The sequence below is a fragment of the Anopheles coustani genome, chromosome 2 (genome assembly GCF_943734705.1).
Source record: "Anopheles coustani chromosome 2, idAnoCousDA_361_x.2, whole genome shotgun sequence".
Lineage (NCBI taxonomy): Eukaryota > Metazoa > Arthropoda > Insecta > Diptera > Culicidae > Anopheles > Anopheles coustani.
The window spans coordinates 57627442-57644875 of NC_071289.1; the positions used below are offsets into that span (position 1 = coordinate 57627442).

The 17434-nt window shown below is 41.7% G+C and overlaps 1 protein-coding gene across 1 annotated transcript in view; it reads left to right on the plus strand.

The window, feature by feature from the left end:
* LOC131264689 (protein bric-a-brac 1-like) overlaps positions 1–17434 on the plus strand; it is a 39497-nt gene that overhangs the window by 6721 nt on the left and 15342 nt on the right. Inside the window, exon 2 of the mRNA XM_058266959.1 lies at positions 5172–5229. Within this exon, the coding sequence (XP_058122942.1) occupies positions 5172–5229 (58 nt within the window). The remainder of the gene's footprint in view (positions 1–5171; positions 5230–17434) is intronic.

The following is a 17434-nucleotide window of genomic DNA, read 5'->3' on the forward strand; positions in this document are numbered from 1 at the left end:
GTTTCAGCTCGGAAGAAAAACCTTCCGGCGCAAGTTATATATAAAAATTTGATAAAAAATTCACAACTGTAAGTCTACATTCCGTGCGCCGCGCAGTTGATGGTGATTGAATCGGGCGCTCATTAAATATGCGCAATTTATCTTCGTGCTGCCATTCTTTTTTTTGGAATGGTTTTATAAAATCAACTATCTATCAATCAATGTACAAATGTTTTTGAATTTAAAACTCTTTCATAGTCGAGAGTGTTTCTCTACTGTTTGTAACGTTTTTGAAACAATGTTTTTCTATTTTATCATTTTTAATAGTTCAAAGAATAACGACCATCAAACGTCGTTCGTCGGGGAAAATCGTTGCTTAACTTCCTGTAAACATGACCCTTCCACATCCGTTGCTTCACTTTTTAGCTTTGATGTCAGCCCAGTGGTACTTGACAAACGGCGTCACCCATCGTTCGCCCGATCGTTTTGTAGGTCAAAACGGCCCATTAGTCGATTTGTGTCTTCTGCACGCGCACGCCTTGTAATGGTGTAATTATAAATTTAATTTCAATTAGCATTCAAAATGGAAACAGCACCGTGAGTTACGACATCGTCCACTGTTCACCGGCTAACCGGAACCGGACGGAGCAGCAGAACAAGCACTTTCGGCAGTGATGACGAGTGATAATGATTCCTTCGTGGCTCCTTGCGTTGTGATCCGGCGAAGCGTCTTCGTGTCCTTCTCTAGAGACACTCGAACATCTCGGATATCTGCGGTCGTAGGATCCTAGACGCAGTGGCAATTTCCTCTTGCCACGCACGTAAAGCTCACTGTTGGCTGTTTATTGAGCTCACTTGGACTCATCGTCGCGCTGAACGAAAGCTAGACTCCTTGGATGGTCTTTAATTTCAATAAATGCATCAATTATCATCCATGCGTAATTTGTGTGACGGTCTTGCATCGAGTGGCCCCGGCCTGTGCAGCTCACAGAGTTGGTGAAAACGTATACGATTCGTTTGCTCACATTGAATTTGTTGATTTTCCTGACCCGGAATCATTTGCAATGTTTTCAAATAATGAGCCATTTAAACCACCGGAAGATTGATTGTGGTTGGGGCACGTGTAAGGAATAAATGAGAAATAAGTGTCCCTCTGGTCTATTTCACAATGGTTGCAATGCCATTTCAACCAGGAGCTTGCCACTCTTGGCAAAATGGTGCAATTTACAATCGAACAACAAGTGATTTGAGGGGAACGTGTTTACTTTCCCCAACGACCCGTTAGAGTAAGCATGTTCTGTTTAGTAATAATGCGATAGAAAATATTAATTAGTCGATGGTAAACAACATTATCGGAACAGTAATTGGATTGGCCATTAGGAGAGGATGATGGTAGCGGGTTTTATTTATTTTATTTAACCTTCTAGGTAAATGTTGCTAAATGTTACTTGCAACATCCAATAAAATGTGAATGAGAAGCACTTTACTTCGCATTGTTGATCTGCCACAGGAAAAAAAATATATGCAGATTTTTTTTGCGATCAGCATGCAAAATTCATTTTTCTGGGGATAAGTCTGTTGCGAAAATTGAATGCAGTTATAGAGTGCTGCAGGAACAAGATGCAGTCTAGACAAATCGACCGAAACATACTTTACACTAAACTCTACCCTTTCGAATATCTAGGAAAACTTTGAGCTGCATTCGAACCACTCGAAAAACTTACTCTATAGACATACGATTCCGAAAAGATGTATTGAGATGCAATGTAAATATCCGAGCCAATTAATGAATGCACTACTTTTTTATGAGCAGAGCAAAAACTTCTGAACCTCTCATTGTACGTTGTCTTCACTATTCTGCATATTTTGCTTCTGTTTGCCGTTTTAGATGCCGCCGCACAACCTAAGAGCATTACTGTGCAAGTCAAGGAAAATCATAAGGGTAAAGTGGAAAAGGTGCAGAAATATGCAATCCGCTATGCATCGGTCAGTTTTCAAGTCCGGTTTCATGCAGAAGAAATGCAATCGGAGTATCGTTGTTGGCAAGTTAATTTTCGTTTTTGCAGCTTCTTGCTATCACCGTCTACTTCACTTTTTTAGATTGCATTTTCAGAAATTCAACCCAAACGCTGAATGCACTTGCAGACTGCATTTATAGGTTTTGCCAAAAAAGTTGTACAAAAAAACCACGCAAGGAAAGTTTATATTTGTGTGTATGTGTATTAACAGTCATAGTTTGAACCGAGCACTTGTAATCTTCAGTAACTTCCGCGTCAAACATAATCCATGTAAAAGCTCTTGCTGGTTTCTGATATCGGAGCGTTTATGTTAACTGTTCCGTAATACATCTTGCGTTTTCATACTTATTTTATATTTCAAAAGCATGTTTTTGCAGCAATTCAACGCAATTTGGTACGATTGGTCTTAGGCAATAACATTTAGCAGTTGGAGTTTGTTTTGAAGTCAGCAAATTCCTCATTCCGTTTATAATTTTTTTCAATCCAATCCATTAAAGGTTGATTGGCTATAATTGTACTTGTTAAAATGTGGTTAAATACAATAATAAGTCTACTTTGGTACATGTATTGAGAAAAACTTGTTAAAAAGCTATAAAACAACGGATTCTTTTAATTAATCATTCGAATGGAAAATTCGTTACATTTTACCAGCGACCAGCAAGTTGAAACGACCTGCAGCCTATCGGTTTATTACTGTTTCATGACGAGAAGCACTCAGACCTCAGCAATTACCGTGTTGCGAATATATTTCACGTCAACATAAGCCAACGAAATGCAACCAAATGAACTGTAAAGCCACCGACGGGCATAAATTTGGGTAGCCAAACGATTCGTTGGAAATGAAATTGGAAAAAAGAAAGTGGAATGAAACATATGTCTTAGGCCAGAAAGCAATGAAAGAAACGATTCGTTTCGGAACCGAAAACCTACCCTTGCTAAAAGTACCCCTCAAAGCATCAAGAAAGCCAGTGGATTTTATTACATTTCCGTTCAATGCGTTGAAGTGTAATGCAAGAAGTGGATTGCATCGTTGAAGTACACAAGTAATGATGTGTAATATTTAACGATTCGAATCAGTATACTCGTAGATACACAAATATACTCGTAGAAAATCTAACTTAATTTTACCACAATTGAAAAAAACTCATGCAATATACTCTTGCAGTTATTGACTCTTAGAGTTGTTCATCAATATACAATTTTTCAAATTTGTTGGTAATATTGCATGTATTTTACATTCAACACGGTGTTTCAGGCATCGATACGATCAATTGACCGGAAAAACATTTTGGATCGTTTGTTTTCAACATCTGTCCATCTCTTATATTGCATTCAATTCATACTCAACACTTACCAATTTGCATAACCCAAAACAGATTGCATACCGGACCAAAAGCATAAAGACTAGTAATCCACTCCAACAACCAATTGAAAGCTGAAAATATTCAGTGACTGCCTGTTATCGCAATATTTCCCTTTACTTTTTGATTCGGACTCGAGCCTATCAATTAAGGAACCAATCGAACAATTCCGGATTTCCACTTTTTCCGTTCATTCTTATCGCTTTTAATTGAACACAATAAACCGCAAGCGCAGTGGGCAGTCGAAACCCGAAAAAGCTAACCGCTGAAAAACAAAAATCAATGACGGCACGGAAGCGTAGGAATAAACATGTGATATTATGTTCGTACACAGCAGTCTCCGCTGCACATCGATGCACTTTCGAGCGAGGTTTTTTGCATTCCATCGAAGCGTTCAGCCCGGTGCCAACGGAGTCGAACAAGGAGGCGTTCCTATCCGGCGGCAAGGTTTATTTTCATTTGTTATGCATTTCGGACTGACGGTATATATTTTTATGTCGTAGGGGAGAAAAGCAAGAGGAAAATGAAATCATATTTCCGAAAAAAGAGGTTACAATATGACATCATCTCGGTCGTATTGTGTGCCAGCAACCGCGGAAACGTGGCAAATAAACACACCCGTGCGCCAAATAAGACGCAACGGTCGCCCGATCGCCGAGTTCGCCGACGTGGAGTAGGAAATGTGCAGAATCAATTTGACATCCACGCGGCCGGCTCGGGAAAAAGGGGAAAAGCTGGCGAAACGATGAGCACATTCACACCGCATTAGTGTGCTTCATTGTTGCCCCTCGTTGCGGTGTGGCCGAGAGTGTTTTTACTTTCGCGCGCTAAATATGGGGACAGCCAAAATTATACCGGGAAGCATCGATTTGGCTGCGGATGGAACTGATAATTTTTGAACCAGTTCCGATACGGACGGCGAGCGACACTCTTAGCCCTCTCCGTTCGATCTCTTTCGATTTTATTTTAAGCATCACACTTGCTGCCGTGCACAATAATCTAAGAGGAGGTCCACGGGGGCGATAAATCAGGGCAAAGGTAAGGGCAGCGAAAGACAGACAAATGTGAGAAATTATGCGAGCGAGGGGGCGAAGAGGGTGGGGGATACAAATTGGCCCCGGGGACGGTGCGAGAGCTCTAAATTTGCAAGAAATGATTCAGCTTCTGCCCTGTCGCGCCTGCGAAGCGCTGGAGGATGATAATAATAATGTTTTCGATTCGCCAAAATCCTGCCAGCGTCCTGCAGATTCCTGCTAACTGCATCCTGCAGCTCGGGTTTGAGGCTGAAACGTCGCAAGGAATATGCTTTAAAATGTATTGCCGAAAAAACACCGAAGTAAGATGAAACGGAAAAAAGAGGACGTGAGTGTGCTAAAGCTGAATTCGGTTGCATACACCCGATGCTCGCCATGCTGACCACCGTCGACCGAAGGGCATCATTGTCGAATTTTATTGTGTTTATTATGATACTTATTTTGGCTTATTTTATTATTTATTGTAGCATTAACGGGCAAACGGTGGGCACAGCTTTTTCGCATCGCACGGTCGCTTCGAGAGTGGCGGTGTTTGTGCCAGCTAAACATAGAGTACCGTTCCGGCAAGCTGCCAATTTTAATGAACCTACCGTATAATTCATGCAACATGAAACGCTAGCAGGGGCAGGAGGAGAGCCTGGCCCTTGTGCGTCCCTGAGCTATCGGTTTTAGTCGTACAATTTGGCCAAAACAAACCTATCAATTTAAGAAACATGAAAGAAATGTTTAAATGGTAATCGTAACACAAGGAGTTCTAATTTGTCTCTTCTCTGTTGCAGGCTAAGCTGCTCGAAAACTCACAAGCATGGCTAGGTGCATCCACTTCATCTATTGCTGGTAAGTTACACAATAGTATCCATATAGTTTTGGATGATTAAGGCGTATAAACATCCATGTTCTTAATTAAAACAAAAGACAAGGGTATGGCAATGAACGCCCGAAAGAAATTCAATATTTTCGAGCACTTCATCGAAGAAAAACACCCCAATATTTACGCTTCGAATTGTTTCTATTATTCATATAATTTCTACTACCAAAATCTATGAAGACAACTAAAAAATCGAGATATTTAAAATCAATTTAACTTGAATAAAAAATGAAGATTCTTAATGTAGCACGTTTGAAATTTCAAAACGTAGTTGAAAATTTCAACGGCGAACAATAGTAATTATGTTGAAAGTTTCAGAACATGTTTTCAGTTTCACATATAAAACGTACTCTAGGATTTACAATATCAGCGTCTTAAATTTTAAACTAGTTTTTTTCATCACAGGAAACTTTCGAGAGAAGATTTTTAAATGTTCGTACCCACAAGCAAAACATACTTAGAAATAAATAGGGTTGAAGTTTTGTTAACAGCTCGATTTAAAGCTTCCAGATTAGCAGACCTGAAACATAAAAATCGTTACCGAATCAAATTTTAAGAATATTTCTTAAGTCACCATAATTCCACTAAAACCGAGTCTGTACATTTAACCCCATCGGTGCATAATACCCTGCGTTCTCTTAAATAAATCATTTACAACCCTACCTAGCACCCACTTGTGACCAAAAAGGATCAAATCAGCGGTTCAAATGGTTTCGTTGGCCGGATATGTAAAACGTTAAGGGCCAACCATGTGCATGTGCGACGTGGCTAGCAACGCGAATCCCCAGTCCCTACGGAAGAAACACTCTCGGGAGGCCGGAAGTGCATGCTGAAGGTCCAGCCGAGGAGAAATCATCCTCCGGTGAAACCAGTGAATTCTCGATCCACCAACAATGGTGTGCCCATCGGTTCCCCATGCCTTCGGTTCCCCGCCCGGATGTTTTTAGGAATGTCTCTTCTATCCGCCTATGTAACGACCAGAGGGTCTTTGTCTTTGTAGGTATCTCATGGTGGGTTTTCCGATCGGTGCTAGTGGTGGATTTAATTAAAAAATCTATATTTTTGCAATTTCTCCCTTAACCCTCACGTGAACCAAAGTCGCGGAAAAGGGCACCAGCTAGCGTAGGCCAGCGTTCCGTCGACAGTTTTTCTATATCAAACGATATGATGGTACAGTTCCCTGTCCTGCCGCAGCCAAATTCGACTTTCATTCTTCGCTTTATCCAGCAAAAAAGGCCTCTTGTAGATATATTTTACAACCAGTTTGTTCTATTTTTGATTCAGCTCATCGGTGGTTTCTGTTACTTTTTTACCATGTTTTGTTTTTAACTCTCATACCATCAGTATATGGCTGTGTGTCGGAGGACGAAGTAACTGCTAGGTCAGCATAATTCCTTGTGTGCAACGGGCTTAAAGGAAACGTTGTACCCGTGTACGGGTTGGTCTATAGCATGGAGTTTCGCTATTTTTGTTCGCTTAAAGTAGGTTTTGTTCGTTAGTTTGTAAGTTCATTGATTTTGTTTATTTGTTACCTTTAGATTAGTAAAGCTAAATATTACTAAGTATATTTTGTTTTTATTAATTGTACCCGGAGAAAAATCACACTGTTTTCTGTTAAACTAAAGAAACTACTTTGAACTCACCAAGTCGAATTGTATCTTCTTACCGTTTATCAATATGTATCGAAGCCTTAGTAAAATAACCACTTTCCAACAGAAGCATCTGATGTGTATCGTAAAAAAACGACCTGTAACGAACGCTTTTTTCTTGTTTTAACGCCATGCAAAAAAGTCTCTCAAAAAAAAGCTCTTTTGGTGCGTTACGCAGGAAGTGGATGGCTTTCCCCTTTGACATCCTTCGATAAACATGGACATCGCGTCGGAACTAATCTGCCTACGTCACAGACGGTCGTCAAAGGACGTTCTGCGCCCATCTACTACCCCGCCCCCTTTCTCGCCTTCCTTTTATATATGCCTGCTTTGTGCTTCCATTATGCGCATCCTTCCGGTACGATGCATCTTAATTGCTACGTCCTTACGCACAAACCGATGCCATGCGGGAGGGTAAAAACGTAAAGGCAAAAGAGTTTCCCCTGGTACGTCTGAACTCGGGTTGCAACCCGACGCCCGGTGGCCGAACGACGACGGGCCGTCAATATGGCTAACTTCTCAAACTTCCTAAAACCCGCCGGAGTTAAGCTGAGGCCCCAAACGTTGCACCGTGCGGTGTGGAAAAGGAAAAACTACGTTCCAACGTCACGTCACACCGATGCCGGCCGCGAAACGTCCTACGCCCCTACGCACCATCACTAGCTCGCAAACAGAAAGGACACATTTCACTTACAGTCTACCAGCAATGCACGCCTGGTTCCTCTTCCTTTCCAGATTCAGTGGGGCAGCATGTAAATAGTTTTTCTGTTTCGTAGCCGCTACCCCATCCCGCCATCATCACGGGACCATAGGCTGGCATCCTTGATCCGTTTTCCTTTCGCGCCTGTATGCTTCTCGGAGATGCCGGTTGCGTACGTGGTTCAGTGCCCTGGAGCGATGGACTTTTAGAAAGCACCGTGTGGAGATGATGGCATTTTTTAGTAAAAAAATAGTGTAATGCCCTTTGCACACACATTTTCAGTTCTAGGATTTCTTTTTTTATCTTTTTCGTGTCCGTTTTGCATCTCAGCTCGTTAGGGACCGTACGTTCAGCGTCGATCTCTAACGAAGTGACAAATGAGTAAAAGGACACTCTGGCCTTTGGTATAAAGTTTCTTACAGACCACTTCCAGCCTATACGATGGTTTATATTTTTTGTTGTTTAGTTCTGTTCGTTTTACACTGTTTTAAGCCCTTCGTGGTGTTTTGTTTCGCTTCGGAGCAACGCACTGTCACAACGCATGTCATTGGAGTGGTCACTTTTCCACCTCGTTGCGTCATGGCATGGCATGGCTGGCTTTTGGAAAAAAGTCACCTATCCTGTTCCATCAGCATCACAACGTTGAGGTGGGCAACAACGAGTCCTATAACATGTATAGTGCACGATGCATTAAAGGTTGGTTACATGTTAGACGGTAATGTTCTCAAACCTGGAGAAACATTGATATAATAGAAAATAAAATTTTTTTTAAGACTAACATTTTTCTGTAACGCATATATCCATATATGTTTACGAGCACGTTTTGACCGATGTCATATTTTAAGATCATTGATCTAATAATATAATATTTAGTATTGAAAGTTCTCATTTTGTTGGTGTTATATGGTTAAGTAATGAAACAAAACTTTTCCGGTCTTATTTTTTGCAAAACATTTGCACATAAGGCTGAGTTCTAAGAAACGAAAACTAAAACTCAAATATGCATACATTCATTCGAAACGACAATGGATGTAAACGAAAGCACCGAGCATTTTTTCTTCCCTCAGAACTGCCAACACGTATTTGTTCGTGTGCTTCAAAATACTCCCCTATATTACACGAGAACAAACAAAAAAAAAGGCACAATAAAAAATGACGAACTGAAAACTCATTAACAATATCGCGGGTGTAGATGATTTTCATTTCGTTTTTTCCCTTTCACGACTTATTTTGCACACTCTCTTCCGCGTTGATGTACGCTGGTGGACGCTGCTAAATTGAACTTCCCCAGCATCGTTTCTTTCGCTGTCTTGCTAATGTTCGTCAGCACTTTGCAAAGAACAATTAAAAATATGTACGAATATAAAATTGGAAAACAGAAGCGCAGTGCAGGGACGAAACGGAAAGAAATTCTTCCGTATTGGCGAGGGTTTCGAGGGCCTGGGGTTCAGGGAAGGTTAAAAATATTATAAAAACTGGGGACTTGCAATAAATATTTGATTAATTAGGACTTTTTTCCCACCTTCTCTTTCGTTCTTCACATTCTTTACCCTCTTTGTTTCTCAACAGAGTGACCGGGTTTTTCGTTCGGTAATTTTATGTCTACCTCCACCTTGGGTCACCTTTCATCCCATCACTTATTACATTTATGATTTCCTTTTTTATTTTTCTTCTCCTTTCACTCAAATCTCCTTCCGTTTTCACTGCCAAACGCTGCGATCAAATATTTTATATTCAGCGTAGAAGTAGAACTTCGCTGTCGAAGCGGGAAATGAAAGGGAATTTGCTGCAGGTTAAAATATACTGCAAAAATCGAGCCAACGGATTCGACTACGACGCGCCGAAACTCAAGGCACCAAAGGCCAACCAGTGAGTAGGAAAATATAAAAATTAGAACCAACCATTTTCTTCCCCTCTCAACGGCCCGTTGTTTCGTTGGCCTCGCGAACTGTTCATACAAAACAATATATAATATTTTTTCCCATAAACAAAACAAAAAATGTAGAACGAAACGGGGAATGAGAAAACATCAACCTTCCGCTGCCTGTTCCATTTTTTTCCATTCGCAATAATTGCGCTGCAATGATGCTGGAGGATGATTACGACGGTGTTGGTGGATGCCGCCGGTAGACTGTCGGAGAGGTGTGGAGGGTTTTGCCCCACGATGGGACGCGAATATTGTATCGGTACCGCGGTTCCGGGTAGCCCGGTTTCATTATGTTTAATTTATTGATTGAGTTTGTGTTCTGCTCATTTCGTGGATACCAATACCCATAGACGCAAGTTCGCCCAACTTTGAAGGCAAAATATGGTTGGTTGTTTCATGTTTTATGTTTTTTTTTATAATTTTCATATTTTTTGCTTTTCAATTCTTGATGCTCCTAAAAGCGCGTCATTATGGCACAGTGAATTGCCTGTTTGCACCGTTTCCTCTTATCAAAAAGTGCACAACCAAATTTGCACCTTAGGGCCAAGGAATACAAACATTACAGTTTCAAAGTAACCGCACGGAAATGTTTGAACTCGGTCGTTGAAACCCCCAATTTGAATGGAAAAAGCTGAATTCATTTCAACTGAAAGTAACAATGACTTCCGATTAATTACGCTGGTGTAAAAATCGATAGCCAATTCCATAATGTAAATCCTGACAGCAGGATAAAAATAATTAATTTAACTTACCTGGTAAATTATGCCTTTGAGATACAATTTCCCGCTCGATTTCAATCCATCATCCCGACATTATCCTGGAGAAGGAAGTGAATAAATTCAGAACTCATCTTGATGGGTGTACTCTGATTTCCTGTTTTTACCGGAGTCCTTGTTAATTCTTATGATCTTTCTCCAACCTTATCGAACGTCCTTCGGTGCATGCCTTTTCCTGCCAATAATGCAGCAAACAGATAAAAGTATTGAAAACAACCATGATATAAATTAAATTGGTTGAAATGATTTATCCACTTACTCTGTACCATTTCGTTCTCTCCCAATAGCAAGCGTTGTTTTCCATTTTTATCAGATTTTTTCAAGCTCACCCTTTTGAAGATAATTTTGTCATTCTCATTAAGAACATTGATTTACGTTTTATTAACATGATTAAGTTGCTACCCCAAGGATATCAATTAGCATGGCATTTAAATTACAATGTCGCTCATCAATATCTCGTTGTCGGTGTTTTACTGTGGAGCACAATGATGTCTCGTGAGTGAAAAGTCATGTTTTCCAGGATAGTATTTTACAATGTTTTCAAAAACCGTTTCCCAAATCGTTCAAAACCGATGCAATATTTTTAAACTTGAAACTTATACTATTCATAGAAAGCTCACCGTTACGGCATTGGTTCTCATGAAACAGTAGCTGCATGTAAAATTTCACTTCAGGAAAATCTTTTTCCCCATCGGAACAAAAGTGTAACCAAAAACACAATATGCCCAGTGTGACAAACGATTTTCCACACGTGGAGCACAAACAAAAAATCATAAAGCCCGAACCGACCCATACACTTTCCCTCTGCGTTTCCTTGCCATTTCGTTCTGGCGCGATGTTGATATATATTTGTAATATATTTTTCATCAGTTTCTTTTATGTGAGCCGCCGGGGTTTTTTTCCTTTCAATTTAGAATAATTTCTTGTAAACAAACCTGTTCAGCGCTTTCAGCGCGGCCTCCAAAATCCGTCCATAATGGTTTTTCCGCCGACTTGTTTCATTGTGAGTCCGTGCGATCTCGGGTGTGTTTCACGTAAATAGTACCACGTCACACGTGCAGACACCATTCTACTCACACGGAAACACATACACACATGCGCCCGCAATGCACTCATCTATATACATTTTACACTTATTCTCGCTAACCCGATCCACACTTTCGTCCATTTTTCCGCGCATTTTTTATCTGTTGTTTTCTGTTCATCCTTCCTAACAATGGCCATCCCACGTGTTTATCTTTTTGTTCTCACTCCCCGTTCCTCTTCCTCGGCGTTCACCCAGCTGTAGACACATGTTTTTGTCGGCTTGGAGCACCAGCGTCCCGAAGGGGCTAACCGTTTTTCATCTCCAACTCCGGCTTTTCACCGGTACCGGGGCTCGTCTTGTCCTGTTCTTGGCTGAGTACACGCGAGTGTGTGTGTCTACAACTTAAGTTATTTTCGGATCGAGTCTTTACCTTTTGTTTCGGCCGCTGACACCGCCGTTCCGCCCTCCCCAGCTTTCCCCGCGGGCGCTTCCGATCGGGACTTTTCTCCAGTTACTCCCTCGATTTGACTCTTTTAGCACTCTTTTCCGGGAGTCGCTTAATCTACGGCCCGTTGGTATGCAGTGCACAGGATGGGAGAAGTCACCAGCGCGACGATACATTTTCATATTTTTACACTTCTGTTATTGTCCTAACTGTACCGCCTAGCGTCTTCTGTTTGTATCCCGGTTCGTCTCGGTTCCTACGATTGTCATGCGTCCGTGTTTTCTTCCCTCTTTCATTATATCTTTATTGCTATCTTTATATTTTTGTTCCTCTTCTCCCAAACACTCTGCTCCGGCTTGTTCGATGCATTTCGTTGCATCTTTAGCTTTGATGTAACACGCGGCAGAGTAATTATTTACATTCGTTCGTCGCCCCCACCCTTGTCACTTCCTCGTGCTCTCTTGCAATTGTCATTTTCACATTACTTTCATCTCGGTTTACCATCGGTATCTGCTTACGTAGGCTGGTTCGGTACAGAAATATCTCTTTCCACCGACGATGGCTCGGAGGACTTTTATTACATTTTTTTTTCTATCTTGCCTCTACTCATTCCTTTCAGTCACTTCTTGCCTTTCTCCACCCTTTCGAAACGGCACTTCACGTTTCGACATCCAGCATCCGTTAGTTAAACTTATGTTTCCTTCCCGCGTGCCTTCCGCACCGCTCGTATCGGTTCTCGCGACATGAGCGTCCTCGTGTGCCGCATGGTATGTTATTTCTTGTATTGTTCAAGGTGTAACAAATCCACCCGAGCCATCCCACCACCCCGGCAACGGTGCGCCGACCGAAAACGTCTTACCTTTTCTAATATTTTGCATCCATCGCACACGGCACGACACATAAAAAGCCAATGGCACTCAAACGAGCTGGTGGGTTTGGTGAACTTTTTCTCACTTTTATGTCAGCTCCCATTTGCCCGCACCACCACCACCACCACGATCGCCCACCCTGCCTGCATGCACCGGTGAAGATGCTCTGCCTGACGATACGGCATACGTACAGCATAACAAGTCACAACATTACCGGCACATAGGTATTGTCTGCAAAAAAAAAACAACTTGTACTCAGCGGAGCAAGAAAAATAGCACATTTTTACCCCTTCCTCTGCTGTAACGGAATCCGCTGCTTCCTGGTCCCCAAGATTGTAACATTGTGTTGTGCGCCAGCCAGCTCAATGACTCAATCGGCCACTTCTGCCATGTCGCCTTTGATAAACGGTACGGCAAGGGATGTATTGGTATGACTTATTCTGAAACCAACATTAAATAACAGTGAAATATAGGATACAAATCTACTTTTTCAACTCCAAAATACCAATTTCAAGAAGGTCGTTAGTTTTTTTTTTTAATAACTAGAGTTCTTGCTGATGACAAGCATAGGGCACGGGTTTAGCTACACCTTAAGCATTTCATGCATAATTCACAACTAAAAATTTTATTTCCTGTTTTTCGTTCGTCACCCGTCTTGCTTCAGCTTTAGCGAGGTTTCATGAATTCATTTCATTTTTAATTTCTTTCATTTTCCATTAATCAATTATTAATATTAAGTCTTGTGCACTTTTCCTTCCCTTCCCGCCGGAATGCTCATAACCTCACCCACCACGCTCGATTCGAAGGGATCTTGAAGCATTATTTATGTCACCATTTTTTTCTCCTCTCGTCCATCTACTTCGCCATTTCAGCTTCTTTACTTTGTTCCGCAATCCGGTCATGAAACCCCCAGAAAGAGCCCAGTCGCGAATTATGTTTTTGTCGCAGACTATTGGCGTTTTATGTTATTTCCATCCTTATATTTCACACACCCAGTTTTTCGTTTACTTCCCCAAGATTAACCTCCCCATGCCGGATGCATCCAAGTTAAGCTTGGTGCTGTTTTCTTTTTCCTGTACTCCGTGTCCACCTTGCGCCCCCGCTGCGTGTTATGTAATAAATGTATGTACTTATTATTTCATACACTTTTTCCATCGTTACCCGGCCTTACCAGCGCCGTTTTGTTTTTTCTATATTCATTCGAAACTGTAAGTGCGGTGACTCCATTTTTACATTTACTTTTAATTAAATATTAATGAAAATTAAAATGAACCTTGCGTGAGAAAGGACGAATACAGGAGTGAAATGGATATACAGAGTACTTTTTTCCTCAATGAAACTTACTTTCTTGCTCCTATTCTACCTTTCTAATGACCTTCCGACTTCTCCATGAGAGATGATAGACTTTCCTACCACGGAGAATGTGGTTGGTTTCTATGTGTTTTTTTATGTTTTAAACTTCCATCCATCCCTACGTTGTCAGTGACCATTTCCCTGTGTCAATGGAAACGGTTACACATGATTGCCAACAATCGCATTCACGGATTGGCTCATTTGTCGAGTAATTAACTTTGCACGTATTTGTTTTTCCGCTCAGCTATGCGAATAAAGCCTTCGAATTGAATCGCCAATCGCAAATCGATCCACGGATCCTGGAATGTAGTTTTAACTTTTAAGTCTACCCCTTGACGAGGCTCAAAATCGATGGCAGTTCATTGAGTCGGTGTAATTAGTGCATAGGGATATGAAGGTTTTAATTGATTTTTCAACCGACTCACTCGGCATTTGTGTGGCTTTCTTGTCGAAATCGAACCACCGGACAAGCACGCGATCGAAACATTTGCTACAATTAACAGCACTAAATATTGTATCACGGAGTGGCTCGGTGATGGGTTTTCAATGCACGGCTGAGCGTAAACGGGTGGTTTTCAATACCTATACCCTTTCGCATCGGTAAATCGATTTGTGATTTAATTTTATTGAAAGCTTATCAATTACTTGGTGGCCTGAAGACGGTATGTTGTTTGTCTAGAGCAAACTGGTTCGTTCTTGGGAATGTTTTTTAATCGATTCTACAATGGTTCGAGTTACGCTGGCATACGCGAGACATCAATGGTTGATTTGCGAAACATTCTCACGAAGAAAAAGCGAGAGGAATGGAATTTAATTTTTCAAATGTGTATTTTCTTTTAACCAAAGGAAAACCATCTCCCCATCACACCTGCCTTTTCAGACCAAAAGAAAGTCGTTTATTGTTTCTTACCTGCCCGATCGTTTGGAGATGAAAAGATGTGTTAGAAAAAGATTTGAGGAAGTATATGCTGCTTTGTGGCACGAAGCATTTCAACAAATAATCAATCGCTAATGCACATACAAATAAATCAGTTGCCAAATCGAAACGTTTGTGATTGAGCCTCGTTAATCTTATTTTCCAACCTTCCATGAGGGATCGAAACCCATTCTCGCCAGAAACAAAGAAATACATTTTGTTTGCACCATTACGGACGAATCGGGCGGAAGAAATCGATCGTCTCTGCGTTCCACTGCGCGCCTTTGATCGTAAGATCTCCAATCGAGGCGATCGGGCGTTCCAGGCGGGCTGCCTTCGCGTTGCTCGTGAGTGGTTCCGCGGGTGTGCAGAAGTTGGCGTCGATCTTGGTACCAGCTCCCGTGAATGGCCATCGACGTGTCGATAGCAACGGTGCCCTTTGCGGTGGGACGCGTGTAGCGTTATTGTTGGGCGGGCAGCATTCAGATTGGGAAAACAGGTACGCAGCAGGCTGGCTGCGCAACGGAAAGGGAAAAGGTATGGCTTGAGCAAACAACCGCACACTGAATTTGTTTGCTTAAAATTTCAACATTTATTTCAATAACCCTTCGTTCCTCATTTGATGCTCAACGATCGTTAAGCGTTCTTTGAAGTTGGGGCGATTGTTTGTTTAATTGTGTTTCGGGATTTTGCAGATCTCGTGTTACTGACTCTTTTTTTCCCCTACAGCTGATTGCCAGCAGGCAGAGGGTCGAGAAACGTTGCGTGCCAAATGTTGCATGTTGAACGCTTCAATTTATCTCATATTTATTAGTACATTAATTCCAATTAGCATCAATCCAAAAATGCTGCCGGAAAGATAAATTTAAAAAAACATATATCCAACATCTTTCCAATACCTAGTGGTTCTTTGAGAATCATTTTTGATTTTAATATAAATCCATCACCGCATAATAACTGCCCGGAAAACATATGTAAAAAATTGGTATACATTTACTCAACATTATAAAATGATGTTAAACTAAATTATACGGCAACGGGTTTAAAACACGACAGTTGTAGGCAACTCTAAAAAGGCCGCGAAGCTAAAATCGTTGACTGAGTTGGAAAACCCGGACACGACAGTGCGAGAGATTATTACTTCTCTTTATTTATTATGGCAGCAATAACAATAATAATAATCATAATATATTCGGCTTTATGCTTTTCTTCCATTACTCCACACATTTGGCGGTCGCCTGATTCCGCGTGTGCGACTTTTCACAACATACCAACATGCGCGGTTTTGCCCCGAAGTAAGTCGACCCACAATGTAAGGCTGCCCCCAAAATTGTATATTTTTTGTTTGCCATCCGCCTGGCGTTGCCTCATCAGAGACCGGCTCGCGGTGCAGGCGATCTCGTTTCACTTGCTCTTTCATTCATTAGGCAGCCCACCCCTGCGCCGACCCGCGCGCGCTTCATCAACCTCGGCTCGCGAAACGAGAAGGAAAGATACATCGGCAGTTATTATAAAAATACCTTCCCAAAACCGTAAGACAGAGAAATACTACCGGGGCAAACCGGCATCAAAACCATCACGATCTGTGAAAGATATTGGAGCAGCGAATGGGGTAGGAGTAGCGACGGGTGCGGGGGCAGGCCAGCGCGGTGCTGAATGGTAATGAGCATTGGAGGTATATTTATTTCTATCTGTTAGAGATTACCGAAGCATTAACGATATAGCGCTTAATTGCAAACGCGCAAACAAATGCGTTCTGCGCTGTGCGCCGTTGCGAGGGTAGGGTGTTGGGGAGGGAAAAATAAATAAAAACTTAAATAAAAACCCAAAAATCATACACTTTCGCAAAAGCAACTCACACCAGCCCCGCGTCAATGCATACGTGTGGCAGATAAACAGAAGGTAACATAAAATAAGATGATTTTTTCGGGGCTCGTTATGATAATCTGCCCGTCTGGCGAGCGCTGGTGTGGGGTGGTTGGGTGGAAAGTCAACGAGGGAGTAAAAAGCTTTTACCTTCCACTGGCCCGAAACCAGCGCACTTCGGTATAATTCGCTCATTACGCCGATCCCTTGGGCGAAGCGGTTGACGATCGTTTAGTGTCGCGATTGAAATCATATTTCCGACCGTCACTTATTGTGTCTCGGCTCCTCGCAAAATGTGGGGCACATAAAGTGAACGGTCTATTTTGCAAACGAAAGTGTTTTCGGATGCCGACCTCTTTGCTATTTATTTATCAACAAAGAGAAAGCGGTGGTTGGGACGCAAATGAAAATTGCTCTAACATTAACAGATTTATTTGTTTGACTGCAAACGTATCGCATCGGTGTAGGCAAGACTCTCAAACCTCGCTTTATGGTTAGGCAATTATTGTACATTTTATGTCGTAAAAATTCTGCTCTAACAAACACTGCCTGCGTGTGTGATGACTAAGTTCCTGACGCCGATGATGTTCACGGTGATTATCTACCTCTTGCTAGTGGTTAACCCTATGCCGATGTTTGACAAAGT